We start from the raw sequence: 22,254 nt of genomic DNA, 5'->3' as shown, positions 1-22,254 counted from the left end.
CTGTAACAGCAGAAGCAGCAGTAGCAGTAACTGACGTATCTTGGATGCTTCCTACATTAGCTGTCAGGAATTATTCTAAACTTGTGTTGTTTAATCTTTTTTTTTCCAGTTTATTTAGCTTATATTTGGTCTACCAGCTTAATGTAGATTTTTTTAAAAAACAACATTCCTTAAGCATTTATATAGAAAACTTGAGATACCAACTATAATTACATGGGCTTAACTATCCCACCAAAAATCCCCTTAAAAGTCAACTCACATAATCTTTGGAGTAGTTATAGGAAAATACTAATGTTGTCAATATTATTGCTCATAGTGCTACTATTAATTTCTTACAGATAAGCTGCACAGTCATCATTCATAAAGTCAGCCAACCATGGATAGAGAACATTCAGGAAAAAAAATGCATCTGGCCTGAACATGTCTAGACTTGTTTTCTTGTCATTGCTCCCTCAACAATACAGTGTAACAGCTATTCCTATAGCATTTACATTGTGTTAAGAATCATATGGAATCTAGAGATGATTTAAAGTACATGGAATGATACATATAGGTCATAGGCAAATACTGTGCCATCTTAGACTTTGATATCCAATAGAGATCCTGTAACTAACCCCCCAGGGATACTGAAGGGTGACTGTTTTGAAAAAATAAAGGCAGTGCATTTAGACGATTGTGTTGAGAGATTTTCCAGTGCTGTGAATGAATGGGAAAGCACAGCATGTAACAGAATAATCTCGTGTAAAGCTTTTTCAAGCAATATTAACATTGTGCAAGGTGGTGAGGGGAAGAGGCAGGGAGGAGTAACTGAAGATGCTGGAGGATTCTTAGGGCACTATGGGCTGCAGAGGCTATTTGGGTAGGAGAAGGAATCCTGTCTTGAAAGGAGATAGGAAAATTTCTTTTTAAAAAAATTATTTAAGGTATACAAACTTCATGCATTTCATACATACAAATTTAGGAACATAGTGATTCTTTCTACCCTACCTTCCCTCTTGCCCTCACTCCCACCCTTCTTCCTCCTCCCTCTCCTATTCCCATTCTTATTTTTTACAAAGATGTATTTTCAGTCACCTTCATACTCATAAGATTAACCCTACACTAGGTAAAAGAGTTCAACAAATAGTATAAAGAGAAAAAAATTTTTCTGAACAGCTGAGACAAGGGCTGTTCAAAATCGTTGCATCTCAAAGTGTCAACACCATGCCTATAGATTACCTTTTAGGTACTCTATTAGTTGTCACAGATCAGAGAGAACATATGGTCTAGGTCTTTTTGTGACTGGCTTATTTCACTAAGTATAATGGTTTCCATTTGCATCTATTTTGTTGCAAAAGACAAGATTCCATTTTTTACCACTGTATAGTATTCCATTGTGAACATATACTGTAATTTCTTTATCCAGTCTTCAGTTGATGGATATCTGGGTTGATTCCATATCTTAGCTATTGTGAACTGAGCTGCAATAAATATAGTATACAGATAACTTGTTCATATGCTTTTTGTTGTTGTTGTTCATTTGGGTAAATTCCCAGGACTGGGATGGCTGGGTCATATGGTAGGTCTATATTCAGATTTCTGAGGTATCTCCATACTGTCTTCCACAGTGGCTACACCAGTTTACATTCCCACCAGCAATGGATTAGGGTACCTTTTCCCATACATCCTTGCTGGCATTTGTTGTTTGTTGATTTCTGTATGAGAGCCATGCTAACTGGGGTGAGGTGAAGCCTCATTGTGGTTTTTATTTGCATTTCTCTGATTACTAGCGATCCTGAGCATATTTTTTCATGTAAGACAATATCTTTCTAATCAGAGAATTCAGAAAAATAAGAAACTGATGTAGTAACATGTTTTGTGATCAAAAGTGAAACTTGCACTTAGTAACAAAAATCCCTGGATATATTTCCATTTTCTTCTAGAAAATTTAATTCAGCTTTAAGAACTTAAAAGTGAAAAGTTTAATTTTGTTATTATTATCTACCCTTCAACTAAATTCTGGCAAGCAAAGTTTAACTTGTCATTTTATTTATCATTCATTATCTGATATCATTATTTGGACATCAAAGTAAAAGTCTTCTTGGTGTGTCTTTGGATGTTATCATTACATTCTCTCAATTGTTTCTCTGAAAGTCTGTACTGATTTAAGTCCAGGGACAGAAAGATCAGAGAACCTTGAATGTGAAAGTATATACTGTGGCAATTCACAATGAGAATGTTTAGGAAAGAAAAGTGAAGAAAATGAGCACTTGGAAGCATGAAGAACTCAATCTGAAAGTCCACTGTAACTTTACAGTGGAGACATCACTTTTATGAGCACCCCCCTGTACTGATGGGGGGAAGGCACAGGGTCAGTGTCAGTTTATTTATAGAGAATAGCATGTGTTTGCAAGTTGGCTACTCAGTGGGAGCAGCATTGGCATTTAGGACTTTGCGTGGTTGTCATTTGGGGACCCAGAATCTTCTCTTGTGAATAACTGACACTTGGCTGGCCACCCTGCTGACTCGATGGGTGTGTTGTGCACACTCGGTCAAGGTTATCAACATGGCTGAGCACACTGTTGCTTCTTCTCACCTACAGATCTGCCGATAAAACTGTCCTTAGCATTTGCTGCAACTCAAAGAGCTGACGGTGTTGTCCGTGTTCCCCTTGTAGGAATAATTTCTTCTTGCAAATAAAGAGTTGGAAACGTTTAGGAAATACATTTCAGTATGAAAACATTTCCTGAGGACAAGTCGGTGTTTTCTCATGGAACCCAATGTTGTGCCTATGAAACCATTTTCATCAAAAACATTTTATTATTATGTAAAATGTTTTAAAAGTTCTGTGTCAACATGATCATCCACTACTAATCAGGATGTATTGCGTGCCTCTGTTTATCACTAATAACTGGTGTTTGTCAGCCCATGTTTGTTTTGTACCTGATGTTAAAATGTCTTTTTTACAGATATTGATGAATGTGTTAACAACACTATTTGTGACAGTCACGGGTTCTGTGACAATACAGCTGGCTCCTTCCGCTGCCTCTGTTATCAGGGCTTTCAAGCCCCACAGGATGGGCAAGGGTGTGTGGGTGAGTTTTTAGATTTTCTTTCCCCAACATGTGTCACGTGTGCCTACAGAAAAGAAATCAAAGTTACTCTGACAATAGATGTTAAGTCGGAAATCTGGGCAGAATTTCATCATGATTTCATATTGCCCTATCATTTGAGGATGTACAAAAATATCCCATGTCTTCTGGAATGGTGGGGGACACTAAGAAAAGAGAGAAGTGTGACTTTAAATATATTTCTTAAAGGACATCTGTTTAAACTCTCAGCTGAGTATGCAGAACTCTGTAGTCCCTCCTGCACGGTAAAGAGTCTGGTGTGCGGTGTAGCATCTTCCAATTGCATGTTCTTAGGCGGTGTATTTAAGGAAGGGTTTTGGCAAGAGCCTCCTTTCCAGGAAGGGCACCTTGGATTGTGCAGCTTTATTTCTTTAGGCTGTGTTCGGGGACTCATCAGCCTGGATGGGGTCTTGAATATCAAAAGATGTTCCAGAATATAGTCCAGCATGGGCATCTATAGAAGATATTTTGCATTTCAGTTTTTCATCAGTTGTGGTTTCAACTCAGGTTAATTATGAAACACATTTGCAACTGGAGAATTAAATGGGAAAGAGAAGAAAGGTTAGAAAATTCAAAGTGTCACAGAGAAGCTCTCTTTTGCATTCTTCTTAATTAGATAAAAATAGCTTCTACTACATGGAAGATGGCCTTTGAGGAGGATTCAATAAGTTTTTTGATTTGAAAATGTACAATTAAAGCATCATTTACTCTCCATGTTAAACCGAGAAAACAAAATCTATCCATCCAGCACTAATGTAGTTTTGTGGCAAGAATCAGTCAAAAAACACATACCGTTGTTCAAGAATTATTTACAAGAAGGCATGGTTATTTAATACAGCAAAGAAACCAGCTCCTGCGCTGGTCTCCTTCCCACTAAAATATGAATGATAAGAATTGCCTGACATCGGCCTAATGTTTTCAGTGAACAGGTAATGTGATTTGGCCCCTATTTACTTGCTAGCTTCACTGCTTCCTTCCTCACCTTTTACCTTCTAGCATCTAACAGCCACCTGCTTGTGGCTGCTCAAGTCACTAAGCAGTTATTTGGCTGTCGTTTGCTCCTTCTGGAAATATCTTCCCAGCCTCCCCGCCCCTGAATCTGGATTCATCCCGCTGACTCTTTAAGACTGAAGTTAGGTGGCATCTCCTCCGGGGCCATCTGTGCTGCTTGTGTCACTCTCATGCTGAGCTCAACTCCTCCTCCTGCTTCTAGAACACCCTCCCCACTCACCACCTCTCCCAGAATGATCCAGTCACATATGCCACCTGCAGCCCACTCCCCCAAGGTCAGGACCTCCATGTGGTTAAGAACTTTCCATCTTTGCTCTTGGGTGAACGCAGTGTTTGGCTGGTTGTGGGTCTCAGTAGATTTTAACCCTGACTGTGGAAGTAGCAGATACTGAACCACTGACTCCATGCAGCTCCGTGTTCAGTTTCTAACCAGCCAGAGGAGTGTGCAGAACCCTTGCTGGTATTTCAGCATGGCACACAAAATGTCAGCATAGAGAAGGAGGAATTGATATCATTTCATCTTTTGTCATTCTTTGAAAAATATTAGCTGAGCACCTTTTATAGGCATTTCACCACACTGGCTGCTGTATGGAACTGGTATTTCCTCCACTTGGACCCTGGCTGCCCATACCCATAATTGTCGCCTACTTGTCCTTTAGATTTCACTCAGATACCATTACACTAACTCACCCTCTATAAATTTGGGGTTCACACCTATGCTTTGAAAAAGTACTGTGCTGCTTATTCCTAACACTGCCCAAAGCCTGTAAGATTATCTGATCACTTTCCCTCGCTTGACTTTCAGCTTCACTAAGGCAGGAGTTGGGCTGGACTTACCATTATTCTCAAACATAGGGGCCATATGGACCTGGTCCATACAAGCAAGCTAGAAAATGCTTCTTGATTGGATGAAAGCAGTCCTGTGGAAGAGACCCCAGTAGCCTTGTAAATAACGCAAGTTAGAAAGTACAAAATTTCATTTGCTATTTACATGAAATTGATCAAGGTGAACTGGCAAATTTCTGAAGTCAATTTTCCTGGCCTGAATTGTGACCATCTGCGTTGATTAAATATTCCAATTCTGCTTTATTTTATATTACAGTATCTCTTCATTAATGAACCCCTGATCATTTGGTTTATATACAAAAGTACACTAGAAAGCTTGGTAATTATCCAACTAAGTCAAAATATATACACTTTTTTATCCAATTAACTTGGTATAGCAGTGGAAATAGGATTCTTTTTCCTGCAAGGCTTGGATAATTACTCAGACTTTTAACTCCGTGTAAATCATCTCAGAGCATGCTCGTGAAAGCTGATGTTTGCACATGTTTAATGCACAAGACCCATGAGCACTTCAGAAATGAATTCAGGTGCTTTGCTGAGCTATGTGCTCCTTGGTAAAATTTCTTAGGAAGAGAAAAGGTTAAAATTAGACACAAACATTAAACTAGCCTTTCTTTAGGGCTGTGTATTGGCTGTGAATAAAGCATACTCATTAGTGACATTTCTTAACTGTTTAAATTATATTTACGTACAGAGGAAAAACATTTAGCAAGGTAGGCATTAGGCTATGGAACATCAACAGAATCTGAAAAGGCAGAGTGAAATTAGGGATTTGGTATTGGACCAAGTTGGTTCACATGAATGATTAATGTAACCTGATGAATAGTTTTTACAATGCTTTTCCTTTATTTCTTAAAAATATATTCAACCTGAATTCTGTTGTTACTTTATGTACATTTGGGCTGCCAGAGAATTATTTTCAGACATTCAAGTAGGTTTTTAAAATTTCGTTGACTGCGCTTACGGAATCCTGTGGCTTCTAATTGTCTTTGGATTAAGAAATGATGGTAGAGTATTGGTTGTTTAAGACTTGGTTATGTTGAAAAGTCAGGATGGTCAAAGGGCACATACCATGCCTTCAAACCAATTCCAGGATGTTCCTTAAAACTAGGAGTGGGAATTAGATCCTTTGCCTTGTGTTTTCCTGGTCCTTTCATAGCACCTGCCCAGAGCTAGCAGAAGGGGTTTGAGTGCTCACTGGGGAGCGCCTGGTTGCCGGCAGGCGCTGCTAGCCTTGGCATGGCTGGTAAAACAGAGCTGCCGGGAATGAGGCACACATCTCACTCACTCTGTGCACCTTTTCCAGATGTGAACGAATGTGAGCTGCTCAGTGGCGTGTGTGGTGAAGCCTTCTGTGAAAATGTGGAAGGGTCCTTCCTGTGTGTGTGCGCTGATGAAAACCAGGAGTACAGCCCCATGACCGGGCAGTGCCGCACACGGGCCTCCGAAGGTAAGTCAGTCCCCAGCCCCAGTGGCACTGTACTGGGGGTGGAGGGCTCCTCCCGGGGCCTGTACCTACACAGGTGTGGGCTGGACACTATGAGAATGAGAGAGGAAACAGCCAAATGGCCTGCCACGATGCCGCCTCATCCGTGACCTTTGGGTGCAGGTGATGACTGTGTGGGCTAAGTGACTTCCAGCATGTTTTCCAAGCCAGAGACACCACGAACAGGTTGAAGGATCCAAAAGGATAAGAACATTTGTTGAGGACTGGTTGCAACTCGGATGGCTATCAGCTCAGGGTTTAATACAGCATCAGCTCATTAAGTTGCATAATCCTCCCTTCTTGGCCCTTGGAGAGATGTATCTTGACACTTCTCTAAATTAAAAGCAACATATAGGCCTCTCAGGATCTACAAAGACTTCCACTTGGAATTCTTAAGATGTTTTTCCGGAATTTGGCCAGAGAGTGGCTGTGTTTGCATTTATTTAACATTTGATTTAGGCTGTGTTGTCACTGCACAAGCTGAAGTGGAGAGCTGACAGTTTTCCAGATAAACTAATCCACTTCCAGATCACTCTTTTTAGTTTGTGCCATGGTGCTATAGCTTGGGTGTAATTTTAGGAAAGCAAAAGACCAATGGTCCTTTGACAGCCAACTTAAATGAAACCTAGGCTTTTTTTTTCTTGTGCAGTTAATTTTATCCATGCTTCTTTAATAGCTGGCATTACTCTTCTATATAGGGTACATTTGATCTGGTAAAATAACTGTCTTTGCAAGTCATAGGGAATAAAATATAAAAATACCCTGGCCTTTTTTTCCAATTATTAAATAGAGAAAGGCAAGGAGTACAGGAATAAATGAACAGTTATTCAAGCACATTGTGAAAGAGAAATGGTGCTGGCCATGAAGAATAGACTTCTACCTTCATTGTACCTACAGTGCCAAAACCCAAGAAAGTCAAACCTGGTTGGTAACAGAATTGGTTAAGTCACTATCTTAATTTTACTTTCCTTGTTTCCATAGAGTAGCATCTCACCCATAGTGTTATTTTGAATTAATTTATGTATCATAAAGTCATACAGTCATTGAATGGTCTATATGAAGATTAAGTAGTCATGATAAAAATAATTATATAATAAATATAATGTTAAGTGGAAAAAAAACCCCAAGATATTCCAGTTTTCACACTCAGGAAGGATAAAAATATATAAAAAGATAATCATAGGACTTCATGGAAATTTTAGTTTTCCCCTTTGTTTTCTAAACTTTCTGTAATATTTTAGTTGGGAAGATCAGTGCTCTGGTCTACTTACCCACTTTCTGTTGATGTAAGCTTGGGCAACTCAGTATCTGTGTTTTGGTTTCTCACCTTTACCTCAGAGTTTTATGAATTTTAAGTGAAATCATATATGTAAGAGTAACTTGTTAATGGAAAAATACGACATGAAATAGTAAGCTATATCTCAGACACAAAAGCAGTTTCTCTTTATTTCTCATCCTTTGATGATTGGAATGCCCTGTTTGAGTCCCTGCTGCTCTACATTTTCACCCAGCTTCCTGCTAATGCACTTAAGAGGCAGTGGATGACAAGCCATGTAACTGGGCCTCTCCCACCCATGAAGGGGACTCAGATGGAGTTTCTGGTTCCTGGGCTCAGCCTGGCCCAGCCCTGGCTGTTGCAGGCATTTGGGGAGTAAACCAGCAAAATGGAAGATTAGTGTCTGTTTCCCTCCCTCCCTCCCTCCCTCCTTCCCTCTCTCTCCCTCTCTGTCCAGTCTTTAAAAAAAAAAAGTTTATATAGTTCACATAGGTTCAGTTAGGGTACATGCCTGGGATCTAGAAGTTTGCTCATTCCTTTTTTAGAGATCAATAATACCTTAAAAAAAAAAAAACCCATGAGCCAATTTGATCTATTTTTACCGAACATAACTAAGTTCATTGTATGAAGTTGACAATACTGCTTCGGAGAACTTTATGGAGCCTCTTTGTAAATCTTGCTCTTTATCTCCTGCTTTTCAGGTTTTACTATAACCTGTTTTGCCTTTTTGTTGTCTTAGCCCCTCTCTCTTCAGCTAGAATGTTCCTAGCAATTTTTCCTAGTCACAGGTTACTAAATACCCTAATTCTGGTTTTACAAAAAAACACCATTCTGCATCCCTCACTTCACAACACTTCTCTGCCAGTGAATACATAGCTGCTTCTTGCTCTTAAGGTACCTAATCCAGAGCCTCCACTGTGGCACAGCCGTTTAAGCTGCTGCCTGTGACACCGGCATCCCATGTGGGCGCCAGTTGTGGCCATTTTGGGGGTGAACCAGCAGAGGAAAGATCGATGGATCTCAGTCTTCCCCACCCCCCGCTCCGCAACTCTGCCTTCAAATAAAAAGAAATCTTAAAATAATATACCTAACCCTTAAATTATGAATATTTATGAATATTTTCCCATCCATAGTTCTCTGGCTTCTGCCAAATGGGAAAGAACTTCAGAAAGTTTGTGGAAAATACATATTAAGAAAAAAATATTCATGGAGTTCAGAATTTTTACACTGAAGCTCATCTTTGAATTCTGTTTTCCCGTGAACTTTTTGAGTACTCTCATATTAAACCTGCCCAAGTTTTTTATTGGTTCATATCAGTATGATGTGACTCATCCAGTAACTAGCTGAGTGCATTAACTCGTCTGGTTATTGGCACCTGTGACTTCTGCATACCTCAGTCTGTACAACTGTTGGCAAATGTGGACTGATCTTAGGGAATCTTAAGCAATTCTCTAGCAATATCCTGAGAGATGGTGTTTAGCTATAAACTGCAGCAAGAACCTCCTGTCAGACTCCATCAGAGCCGAGAGTGATCAGTCACCTGAAGAAGGTGACATAAAACTGGAAATCATGAAACAATAGTGCATCTTTCAAATACTTCATGTTAAACCTACAGCGTAAACTTGTGCATGCATTCACCAATCTTTGAGAAGGGCCAAGGACTTTCTTTGAGTACAGGTCGCTCTGGCTATTCTGGGAGGCTTGCCACACATAACGCCCGTCTATGCTGTGTTTTCTATACTGCCTACTTTAAGGGGAGGAAGAAAGCGAAGGCCTTTCTAAAGCACATGATAGCAAAAGCCCTCTTTAGTTTTCCCAGTTTCATACAGTTGTCTCACCCACATTTAATTTGATCATATTCGTTTTACTAAATCAACATTAGTCTTTCTGAAGTTTTAACTTGCTCTATGGACAACTCTTGTATTCACATTCATTTTTATTAGTTTATATACGTCTCAGTAAGTTCTCTAAGCACAATATTAAATGCACTCGCACAGAATGTTTGAGAATAAACATCGCTGAGTTTTGATTGGCATACTGCTCAACTTTCAGGAGCAGAAGTGTGTGGACCCACCCAGGAATAGCTGGCTGGCTGGGAGCCTTCGCCCTGCTGCGGGCATCAGCCAGGATATTTTTCAGAGAGCACGAGAACCCAACAAGTTGGTTAAATGGGAGTCAGTTCAATGAATGTGTACCTTATCCCATTCAAAGAATCTGCTCTTGCAGTGGGCACATTTTATATCAAATTTAAAAGCATTAAAGTAGGATTCTAGTAAATCTCACTGTGTATGGGATATAATAACAGCTGAGAACTCATCCTGTCTGAAAAGTTACTGGGAAAGGAAAGACAGACTTGCAATATGGGCTATAACTTTATTTTCTTTACTCAGCTGTACCATTTTCCCAGGACAATCCACATGCAAACAGTGAGCACGAAGTCTGATGTGGTATCATACTGAGAACAGAACTGGGGCTAGGTGATGGGATTTCAGGTCGGTGTCTAGGGAGCTGTCCAGTAACTAACTTGACCAAGTCAGCAAATACCCATCCCATGAATCAGTGAGTGTTCTCCCCGGAGCTGTCCGAGAGCAGCTGATGCTCCCTGGACGACAGGTGCCCACTGCAGCAGGGCATTACCCCAGAGTCTTTAGGATCTACTATACTGGCATTTGTAATTCTAAAGTATTTCTTGGCTTTTTTTTTAAGGTCTAATCTAATGTTTTTCACTGCCTGGGCCTATGGCATTAATTTACATGACTGTCCATTGCCTAAAACGTCTGAAATGGAAATAACTAAAAAATGTCCATACCAGGCCACTCATCACATTTAAGAGGGTATGGATATGAAATATAGTCTGATGCTTTTATTTCCTTAGGCCTGTGATAATTGCTCAATAAAAACTTTATGTCTTTGGGCACGCTAAAGGAAGCAGTAAATATTTAGTCTTGGCAACTGTAGCCTTCAAACCTTACCCACAAAATGCTGTTTTCATCCTTGATGGGTGTTCAGTGGAGATTGTGGAAGGACCTGAATCTTATTCATAAAACAGAATGTATAATGAAAAGAATGTAGTGGAAAAGATATGTATTGAATTGATGCAAGTGTTCTCTACTTAGGAGAGAAGATAGAAAGGATAAAAAAAAAAAAACATAAAACATAGATTGTTACCTAAAGTGAAAAATTATAACACAAATAATCACTCCAATTTTTCTTCTAATACCCTTGGGAGCTTACTCAGCCATCCTGAGCCAGATCCTATACTTCTACATTTTGAAACCACCTTAAACATTGCCCAGCCCAGCTCTTTATAGGTGAAGAGACTGAGGCCCAGAGAGTCCTAAATGTTAGGGCTAATATCCTCCAGCTACTGTGTGGCAAATTGGTACAGGACCCCAAAGCAGAGGCCTTCATGTATAGGGCTGAGGACCCCAAAACTCCAAGTTCTTCTAAAAATATAACTTCCTTTCACTTTGTCTTGTTAAAATGTACATTCATTCTAGAAAATGCACAAATACAAAAATATGCCAAAATGAAAATGCCTTGCGGTGTTGCCCCCCGGGGATAATGTCCATTACCTGTTGACCTCTAGACCCTGGGAAGGGACATCCGTGCTCCTGCCACCTTGATGGGACCATCTCGTGTTTGATGCTCAGTACGCTGAAATCGGGCCCCTGACTCCTCCTGTGAGTGAGGCTACTTTCTCTTGTGTCATCAGTAAGCTCCTGTGTGCTAAAGCCGCTCGTCTCATTGCCAGCCCCAGCTTCAGGAACGGCTGACAGTGAGCTTTGTCCCGACACCCCCGCCCCCACCTCCTTTTCCCTTCAACTCATTGGAGGCCATTACTCTTCCCTGTATCCTCCTACCTCTTGGACCTGTCTGTCTCATGCCCGGGCTCCTCTTCTGTTGCCTATTCATTAAATAATAATGTTCAACCGAGTTGCATGCTTGGTCCTTTGTTTCACTCTGTATTCTCCTGAGATATGTTAAGTCATATCTGCTGAGTCAACTGTTACTTACACGCTATTGCCGGCTAAGTAGATGCCTTCTGCTTCCACCTGTTTCCTGAGTGCCACCCTCCTATTTCCAGCTGCACTTGACCTTTCTCCCCGTATGCCTTGTGAGCATCTCTAAGTATCCAAAACCGAATTAATTACTCTCCCCTCATGAATTGCCAGATACTGATACTAGAATTCCTGAAGTCACCCTTTAGTTTTTCTCCACGTTCATCCCAGAAGTGCTGCAGGCCATCATAACACAGTGCTGATGCGCCCTCTCAGTTCTCCATCTCATTACTGCTGCCCCAGGCCAGTCCTTGAGCAGCCGCTACCTGGACCACCGCAGCAGCCTCCTGACTTCTCTCCCCTCAGATCCTGCTCCACACTGCAGCCACAGCTGGTTTTCAGAATGTAGGTCTGGTCCTTCCTTCTTCAGCCTTTCAACTGCTCTTCACTGCCTCCAGCATAAATTCCAAATCCATTAGCAACCAGGCCTCTTGATGTGAGGAGACTTCACAAAGTTCATCAAAAGAAAAAATGGAATTAAAAGACAAGTGCATTTGGTGCAGTAAACTTTTGAGAGCTTGGCATACTTTTTTAATGATGTGCATTTTCCATGAACTTTCTGAAGAATCTTCATGCTTGGATTTCTAAAATTTGGCACCAAAATAAACATCTGTTAATTCCATTTTCCCCTGAGCTTTTCCAGGTTCCTGAATCTATAACAGCTCAAATCTTTTTTAGCTTCATCTTCCACACTCCCCACCCTACACTTAAGTCTGAGCCCCTGCTCACTGCTCCACAGAGAGTCATGCTTTCCTAGGGCTGTGGCTCCTAACTCTTCTGCCTGCCTTGCTCTTCCTTATAAAACTTTTACCCTGAAATCTTACCCAAGCATTTTTAAATTTGTTCAACTGTCACCAGGTTGTCAAGCTCTCCCCAAATCCCCAAAGTGGAACTACCAGATTCTGCCTCCCTGCTCGTTCATGTTGGGTTTGTTGCAGTGTGCTAACAGCCTGTCTTCTTCCTCTTCGCATTCCTGTAACCCAGCTCACTGCTTAGCATAGAGGCTGACATATGGTAGATAACTCGGTAACCATTGAATGAAGCCGTCTTTGCACATTCCAGGCTGTGTCCATTCCAGACCCCTAGCTAGAGGATTCCTAGCTAGTTCTGTAGAATAAAAATAACTTGATTTTATCAGAGCGGTCTAGGGTATAGTGAAGTGAGACAATGTCTGTTCATACCTTTGTGTAGGAGATACTTCCTCTGCTTGCTTTGGTTAATTACAAGAGGAGCAAAGGGGAAAAAAGGAGCACTTCCGTGCTGTCAGGGAGCACGTTGTGCAGTGCATCCTTGTCCAACAGCTCAATTCAGACAGCATTCTCTTCTTCCCAGAGAGGTACATTCCAGGTTTGTACATATTTTTTACAGGCAGGAAACCACATATAATATCAGTCAACTGCTATGCTTGGCAGAGTCAGTTTTTTTAAAAAATGTGTTTAGTTAACCTGTAAAATAAATTAACATTGAAAAACTATTTTAAAAAATAATTTGATTGAACAAAAAAGACCTTTGGTAGGGAAAAAAAAAAGTGAAACCGCAGTATTTAGAATGCAAACATTGTAAAATGATGTAAAACTCCTGAGGTCTCATTGTGTATTTGTGGTGGATCTATACCATAAACATAGGCAAGGTGGGGGAATTTGCTTATTTGTTTAGAGAATGAGCAGTGGGTCGGGTTTCTTCCTACATCCAAAGATCATAGAAGAACTTGTTAATTACCAAATGGGGAATTTTATTTTTATAAAATGTTTTGCTTGCTAGGTGTAGTTCTAAAATATTGTCTGAGTTTTAGATAGATAGATGTCAGTATTTTATGAAATTTCAACCAGTGAAAAGTGGCAGACTCCAATTGCATCTGTAGACTATCCAAGGCTCTGCATACTACAGGATACGCCCACACGGTTATATTAGACATGCATTCTGGATCATCGAGTTTGCTATAAATTAGACTAAATGAGCACTGGTCGTCCATTCCCTTGTTTACATCACCACGTGTTTTGTGTGTCATTTCACATTGGGCCGTGTTCACATGGTCCTCCCATCTCCGCAAGTACTTCCTGTCCTCACTCCTCTCAGGTGTTCTTTTCTCCCGTTTGTCTTGCTCGGCCGTGCCTGATTTTGCATTCAGGGGCCTCTTCTCTCTCCTATTTCTGCTCATTTTTCTTCTCTTCCCCTCTCCTCCCCAGCCTGTTCCCATTCCATACTCCCTCCCTTCCTTCTCTTTCAGGAACATCCCGCTCTCCTCACTTGTCACCTGCTGATGCACTGCTGCCCCTCCTCAGCTCACGGTCGGGTTCTGTGCAATGACGCTTGACCCTAACTGGTGCCCTTGGTCCGCTCATTTTTATAGACTAGCTCCAGACCATCTCTGCCTTCACCCGGCCTTGCTCTGCCCACGCAGACTTAGTACAGTTTTACTCCATACACCTCCTCACTCCCTTGCACTTTGTCGAGTTTTTGAAAACTTTTCAAAAGCTTGGCTCAGATAGCACCTCTGATCGCCTTGTCGACCCAGTCGTGTGGCTTAGTCTCTGCGGGCACTGGATGCCACTAGAGCCTCTGGCCAGCTCATGGCCTCTTGCTGGCCTGACTCTGACCTGACCGACCCCTCTACGAGCAGGTCCTGTACGGAGGTGTTACCCTTCAAGGGGTTCTTACTCCTGAGCTGCGCTTTCCCGACTTCATGTTGACTTCTTGGACCTGTCCTACTGTATGAAGCTAGCGCGCATCTCGGGGCCTTCCCTGCAGAGCCAGCCCATTCCTGTTATCCGGGCTTGTTTTCTGAAACTCATCAATGGTCTCCTCCTGAATTGTTTTTGAAAACACAAACAAAACATTCTAATTTTCCAAGTTCTTGAATGAGTAACCTAGGAGAAAAACTAAGCAAATATTTGTGGGGCCCTCAGTTTAATTTTTTTGCAACAAAGTAAACTTTATTTCTATTTCCCATAAGCTTTGTTTAAAGATTTATTTATTTTAAAGTCAGCATTACAGAGAAAAAGAGAGGTCTTCCATCTGCTGGTTCACCCCCCATTTGGCTGCTGGGCCAGGCCAAAACCAGGAGATTCATCTGGATCTCCCCTCCCATATGAGTAGCGGGGGCCCAAACACTTGGGCCATCCTCTGCTGCTTTTCCAAGGCCATGAGCAAAGAGCTGGATCAGAAGTGGAACAGCAAGGTCTTGAACCAGAGCCCAAATGGGATGCCAGCCTTGCAGGGGGTGGCTTTACCCTGTATACCACAATGCTGCCCCCCATAAGCTCTTAAAAAGATTTTATGTATGTATGTATGTATTTGAAAGGCAGCATTGGGCAGGCCAAAGCCAAGAGCAGGAAACTCCATCCCAGTCTCCCACATGGGTGGCAGGAGTCCGAGTAATTGGACCATCTTTCACTGCTTCCCCAGGCTTATTAACAGGAAACCGGTTCAGAACTGGAGCAGCCAGGACTTGACCAGTATTCTGATATGGGATGCCAACATCGGAAGCAGCAGCTTAACCAGCTTTGCCACAACACTGGCCTCTTTTTCCATAAACTTTTTGAGGTACTGTCTTGAGGCCTGGTAACTGAACCTCGTAACAGCTAAGCCTATCTGCTGTCCTCCCTCCAGTGTCTGAAAGAGAGAAAGAAAAGAAAGGCAAAGCAGAGGCACTCATGCTAGCCGAGAAACTGAGCTGTGGGGAAGAGCTTGGGGGAGGTGATAGACACAGGACACTCGAAACCAGCCTGTCTTCTCTTCTGGAGAGCGGGGATGCTCTGCCGCCTGCCCCACAGACTCAGAGCTGCTCTGGGATCACACAGAAAACTGTAAAAGTGCCTTCGAAAACCAAATCTGAAAATGCTGGCAAAGAAGCAGTATGTGTCTTGGAAGTTCGCGGCATAAGGGATGCAGTATGGCTGACCTTACTCCTAACATCCTTAAGGAAAAGAGAGTCTGTTCTTTTTCATGCATGGCATTTTCCATAATCTCTGATTTTTGTCTTTTAAAATTATTAGAAACCCTCGGCCCCTAGCAACAGTGGCCTAAACTCATAGAGACCCTTCCAGAAAATCGCTGTCTTTCTTCCATCATCCATCCGTCTGTGTCTGCTTTCACCCAGTGAGAAAAAAAGGCTCAAGAAGGACCATTCTTTCAAGGTTACACAGAAATGGAAGTTGTAGTTTTCCCAGAATGACCTTTAGGGACTAGTTTTCTAAAAAGATTTGCATCTTTGCCCAAACACGGTGAGGGCCTGCCTAACCCTCCATTTCAGCTGTGTAAACATTGAGCTTTCGAATGGCTTAGAAAGAAAATAAGAGCAAACCTTATAACAACCAATGTAAAACCTGAGTAATACAATTACATTATTATTTCCTTTATGGATCTCTGTTTCCTTACAAAGAAAAGGCATACAAAAAGCAAAGATGACTTTATTTTTCAGTTTCCACGACGCAAGTTTAATGAACATTGTAGAAAACAAAACAGGGTTTGGTAGGTACAGGTTGAGCATCCCTAATCTAAAAATCTAAAGCCTGAAGTAATCAAAAAGGCAAAACTTGGACTGACACCACAATGCCACAAGTGGAAAATTCCACATCGGACCTCATGTGATGGATTACAGTCAAAATGGGACGTACTGAAAATACTGTTTGAAATGCAAAGTGAATATGAAACATTGTGTTTAGATGTAGGTCATATTTTCCAAAATACATGAAAACTCCAAGCACTGCTGCTTCTCTGGAGTTTGGATAAGGGCTCCTCAACCTGTGTATATGTAAAATTGTGGTTTTTGACACATGCCTTCACTTAGAAGTCTGTGGTTTCTGATTACCTGTGAACATAGCAGTCTTCATTGAGGACTACTCTGTAGCATTCTATCTTGTAATAAATGCCATGATATACTTGTAACTTTGTAGTGAAGAAAAAATTAGTGAACTAGTGAACCCTCTTTTAGCATAAGGTAAACCTCATTTGCTTCCTTGATTTATATTTCTAAATGCATTCAATAATAGTTATATTTTCAGGACAGCTGAATAAAAAAATTGAGCAGGATTAATACTACTAGGCTGACAATTTAGGAACAATGTTGTAGGATGTTTATAGAATTTTCTGTAAGGAGCATGATTGATTTAGTAATTTAAAATCTGTATTTTTAGTTTTCCCAAATAATCTCATTTTAATATCTTGGAGCACCTGGCAAAGGTCTCTTCCACTACAGTAGGCAAAGCAGGAATCCATTTTTTGTGTACTTGAATTGCACTGGGCTGGAGGAGGTGGATGGGTGGCAGGTATGCCCCAATTTCATGCGTTAGGAAATCATTCAAAATCACTTCATAAACTGCTGCACAGAAATCAGCATTTCCGTTTTTTCCTGGATACTTGTCCTATATTTGAATTTGTCATGAGCTATTATCATAGACTTAGAGTCCAAGTTGAAATCTGTCAAAGACAAAATAATCTGAGATTTGACCAGAATCAAGTATGTGAGGGATCTTTGGTATTTTCACTGATACTCTGTTCCAAGGGATTTGTGTGTGCATGTGTGTAATACACAGCATATACACACATGGTATATACATACATAATACACTGTATGTGCACACACAGATTTGTTTTCTGCTTTATTTTTTAATATCACCAAGAGGAAAGAAAGGGCAATAGCTCTTCTGATAGAATTTGTGAATGTATTTTTAAAACAACCTTAAAATTTCACATACTATTCAAGTTTCCATAGTCAGCTAAACCTTGCCAAAATCAATATATAAGAAGCTGTTATAAAAATAACTCAGTCAATATTCCTAGTTATATACTAACTTCAAAGGAAGGCTATCAGGTGTTGACATTGAAGTCTTACCCTCAGCAGCAAATGGTTTCCCTTTGTCCCCATGGTTTCTTTGGGTATAAAAATCCAGAAACCATAGAGCTCTAAGTAAAATATTTCATTAGGATTAATCAAGTAATTGTGATGGCAGTAGTGAGTTTTTATTTGATAGAGCATAAAACAAAAAGCTGTTAATAAATGTAACTGGATTGCTGCAGTCATCTAAACTCAGCAGCATGTGGTAGGGAGGAGATTAAGCCACTTTCCACAAGTAGTCACAAAAATATACATTTCTTTAAAGGCATGCACTTATTTAAGGACTTCAAACCTGACAGAATTCAGTTTTTCCATTATCTCAAAGTAGGTGGATTCTGTTCTCATCATTTGTATTCTTTCTCACCACCCATGTTTTCTCACAGAGGGGCAAAATGGGTGTGTTAGAATACATTTTCCTGGGGCTGGTGTTGTCTACCATGTTAAGCTACTGCTTGTGGTGCCTGCATCCCATATGGGTGCCGGTTCAAGTCCCAGCTGCTCCACTTTTAATCCAGCTCCCTGCTAATGTGCCTGGGAAAGCAGTGGATGATGGACCATGTACTTGAGCCCCTGCACCCACATGATAGACCTGGAAGAAGCTCCTGGCTTCTGACTCCAGCCCAGCCCTGACCTGGCAGTTGTGGCCATCTGGGGAGAGAACCAGTGGATGAAGGCTGTCTCTCTGTGTCTCTAACTCTTTCAAAGAAATCTTTAAAAAAATATATATTTTCCTCTGTACATCCTTATACTGGGACTAGACCCCCAACTGGAAATTCTACCCCAAGGCTTAGCTGGCTCTTATTTTTTCATTCAAAGTCCTATTTTCAATAATTTAAGTAGTTAGATTTTCAGTGATGAAAGGTTATTTTATGGGTTCCAGATTACTGCAGTATTTTCCTGGTTATCTTCTTATGTTATTTACTGTAAGAATTAGCCACTATAGTTGACTCAAATAACCATCTAAGAGTTAGACCTAGATCTCTCTGGTCAAGTGTTGGGGAAAAATTTCATGGATTTAAATAGGTGTTATAACTCAGTAAAGAATAGCCTGTGTTTGGCAAGAAAGTATATATGGAAACTCTACTCACAGCCAAATTTAAAAGAATAAAATGATTGGTTAACGTAAAAGGAAATGATTTTGACAGATTTACACTCTTGGGATGTGTTACAAATCTACCAAAACTCGGGATTCAAGTGCATTTTTATCCTGAAATGGAAGAATCCAACCCTGAAATTGGAAAGTAGTTTTGTGGCCAGGAAGCACTGTGGGCACATCCAGTCCTCTTTTCCCCCAGCTCAGTTGTATTACAGGTATGCGTGATGTATCCTATCAGTACTCACTTTGTTTTCTCCGCTGTGTTTAGATTTACATGTAGACCAACCCAGAGAAGAGAAGAAAGAATGCTACTATAATCTCAATGATGCCAGTCTCTGTGATAACGTGCTGGCCCCCAATGTCACCAAAGAAGAATGCTGCTGTACCTCAGGCGCTGGGTGGGGCGATAACTGTGAGATCTTTCCCTGCCCAGTCCTGGGGACAGGTGAGAATGGGCGAGAGGACGCATCGTGCTTGGGTTTGGTCATGTGGTATACCCACGGGCCTTGAAATGTTCTCGTCTGGGTATTACATTGAGCCCTTGAGATGATAGCCTAGTTACTGCCATAGTTGACTTGAGGAGAGGTTACCTTATTATGAATTTCATAACTCACATGCCACCTCAAAATGAAGCCTGTCCATCACAAGGTGTAATACTGCAGTCAGGTTCCATATGCTTTTTTGGCAGAAAAAATAATTCAGTTGTATTCTGTTTTCATTAAAATCTATCTTGTGTGCTGACAATGGCCCAGGATTATTTGTATGTGGCACAGTTTATCTGTATATGCTAAGATTTTGCTTACTATGTTCTTATTCAACCCTTAAAAATCCAGACCTCACAGTAGGAGAGAAATAACATCAAGTAAAACATGAGTAAATAAAATACAGGTGAATTAGGAGGGTTTTAAAATTTTTAAAGTCTGTGTCAGAAGTCACTAGATTTATTTATGTAAATTTTGGAAATTGTGTTAGATTTATTTGTCTAATTTCCTTAAAGTTATTGGGTCTAAAAAAAAACTGGATTTAAAACATGCCTTTATGAAAGATGCTAATTCTTTTTCTTCTTTTTTCAATTTGTTTTGTTTCCCAATTTTGTTTTTCCTAAAATCAGCTGAGTATACAGAAATGTGTCCTAGAGGGAAAGGCTTTGTCCCTGCTGGAGAATCCTCTTACGACCTTGGAGGTGACAACTATAAAGGTCAGAATCGAGCAGAAAAAAGTTTGCAACGTGTGTGTGTCTGACATTTGAATGAAAGCATGGCTGCATTACACAGAAATAAGCGTTCTTTTGAGCCATGGACACTGAGTCCAAAGCTCTTCGTTCTACCAGTTGGGATAAGGTTCCTGTGGACTCCGGGTAGAGCTTGGCTTGGGATGCAGAAGTGTGAAGGCTGTGTGAGGCTGAGAGTTTCCATATCTTCTTCTCAAGGATTAGAATGAGGATTAAGTGAGGTAATAGGTGTAAAGGTTCTTAACAGCAAAATTCTGTACTTAGTAGATATTAAGCAAATTTATTTTTTATTTTAGAGGTATATTAGAAATCACAAGTTATGAGCATAAAATTTGACCGTCATGTTTGCCTTTGTGATCATCAGCAAAACTGGTGTCTTGGGTTTTTGAGAATGGATACCATTGCTAGAACCTTTTCCTAATGGCCACACATTCATAATGAGGAATGGAAAAAGAAACAAAAAAGCAGATGTGTTTAATATACTTAATGCTGCTTTATAATTCTAATATATATAGATATATAAACACACACACACACACACATATATATATAGTTTCTTGATTTTGGTGAATATTCACATATATAAATATTTCCTAACTACTCACTTTTGATATTTCCATAATAGGGATATTATAGCCTTTTATATATGAAGTAAATGTGTTAATTTATAGTTTCACATTGGAAGCTGCTAAATGGAAAGCAGACTATAAAAATATTGGCCATCCATTTCTTGAAAACTAGTGATTGAATAGTATCCAGGAGTTTAGTAGCTGGATAAGAAATTGCATTTGTGTTTTGAAAATACATCTATGATTTAGTTCAATTAAATGACAGGATGACCTGTTTGATGTATGTTGAATGGTTTTTGGGTTCACAAGTGTCATGCACTATATTTTTGCAGGGATGTAGTCAAGTCTCACCTCATATTATGGAAGAGAGCCCCAATTTCAACATAAGTCACCCTTTCTTTCATATAAAAATAAATTCCTCCTCACCCTGTCTTAATAGTGCTATAAATGGATGGAAGAAGATTGGCTTCCAATCCAGACAACCATATGTTCTAGGTTTGGCTTTGCTATTTTCCATCTGTTTAACCTTGAGCAAGTCATCTCTGGAGTCTTCAATTCTAAAACGGAGACTAGATGACATTGGTTCTAAAATGATAGATGTTATTGTTATTATCATTCATAATAAAAAAGTCATGAATAATACTTGAGCATCTGCTTGTGCTATAGCATATAATGAGTCCTATACGTGGATGTTCTCATTTAATCCTTTCAATCTTACTGGATTGGTGTTCCTATCATCCCCAAGTAAACTGTGATAACAAAAATGTTAATTTTGTGGGAGAGTGAGTCTGCCAACCCCCTTAGCAACTTGTGCTTCAACTGCCTTATGTTCATCACCAAGAAAGAAACCTTTCATCAGATTCTACCAAACTCTTCTTGGGAACTGTCTCTGTCTTAATAAGTGAATGGGCTAGAACTTCAAGTCAGTATTCCTTAGAAAATGTTGTTGATGCCACTGTGGAATCCATAACTATTTCATCAAATATGAGGCAGCATCTCAGATAATGTTTGACCACTGGGCCTTATTTATTTATTTTTTGACCATTGCTCCTTAAATATCACACACAAACTGCATCTGATTATGTTTCTGTATCACTTAGTCCTCGCTGTAAGAATTTCATACTGCTGTATCTTTAAGATTCTTTGGAGCAATAATATCTCACTCGAACTCCAGGGTTGCTTAGGCGCTTCTTTTAGCTGAAAGAGGAAAGCTAGCTTCTCCTTCTTCATATTTTTCCCCACAGATGCAGATGAATGCCTACTTTTTGGACAAGAAATCTGCAAAAATGGTTTCTGTTTGAACACTCAGCCTGGCTATGAGTGCTACTGTAAGCAAGGGACCTACTATGATCCCGTCAAACTGCAGTGCTTCGGTAAGTTTTAGGATAGAATATGGCGTGCTGTGAAAATATACAGATGGAAAAAATAAGTAACGCCGTGTCGTAAAAACAATATCTTTGCCTCTAAATCATGTGTTGAGAAGATGTGTGAATATTTTATGGAGCTCTTTCATGAGCAAGATCTAAGAAATAAAAAACTTCCATCCTGCTATTTGAACGGATTTCAAAGAGTTAATATTCAATGTGGAATTATAATTCAGGTCAGTGCTATAACTGAAGTGTTCTTTTGGTCTGTGGAACCTCCTGTTTCATCACTCATACCTTGCAAGTGAAAGGCATTTTTAAATACTGACACAGACTCCAGTGCTTAAGCAGAAAACCATATACACCAG

The 22,254-nt window shown here is 40.3% G+C and overlaps 1 protein-coding gene across 17 annotated transcripts in view; it reads left to right on the top strand.

Annotated features, from left to right (window-relative positions):
* LTBP1 (latent transforming growth factor beta binding protein 1) overlaps window positions 1–22,254 on the top strand; it is a 446,285-nt gene that overhangs the window by 394,802 nt on the left and 29,229 nt on the right. For 9 of the 17 annotated variants that reach the window (XM_051843010.3, XM_008254559.5, XM_089326551.1 and 6 more), the window contains 5 exons: window positions 2,949–3,074; window positions 6,274–6,417; window positions 18,991–19,167; window positions 19,834–19,920; window positions 21,767–21,895. In XM_051843010.3, coding sequence (XP_051698970.3) covers window positions 2,949–3,074; window positions 6,274–6,417; window positions 18,991–19,167; window positions 19,834–19,920; window positions 21,767–21,895 — 663 coding nt within the window. The remainder of the gene's footprint in view (window positions 1–2,948; window positions 3,075–6,273; window positions 6,418–18,990; window positions 19,168–19,833; window positions 19,921–21,766; window positions 21,896–22,254) is intronic. The other 8 variants (XM_089326552.1, XM_070069261.2, XM_070069260.2 and 5 more) reach the window with 1 other exon arrangement.

Source organism: Oryctolagus cuniculus, chromosome 2 (assembly GCF_051225735.1).
Source record: "Oryctolagus cuniculus isolate XC-2025 breed Fujian yellow rabbit chromosome 2, ASM5122573v1, whole genome shotgun sequence".
Classification (NCBI taxonomy): Eukaryota; Metazoa; Chordata; class Mammalia; order Lagomorpha; family Leporidae; genus Oryctolagus; species Oryctolagus cuniculus.
The sequence above is the reverse complement of the archived record's forward strand: the minus strand, read 5'-3'. Positions and strand labels throughout refer to the sequence as shown.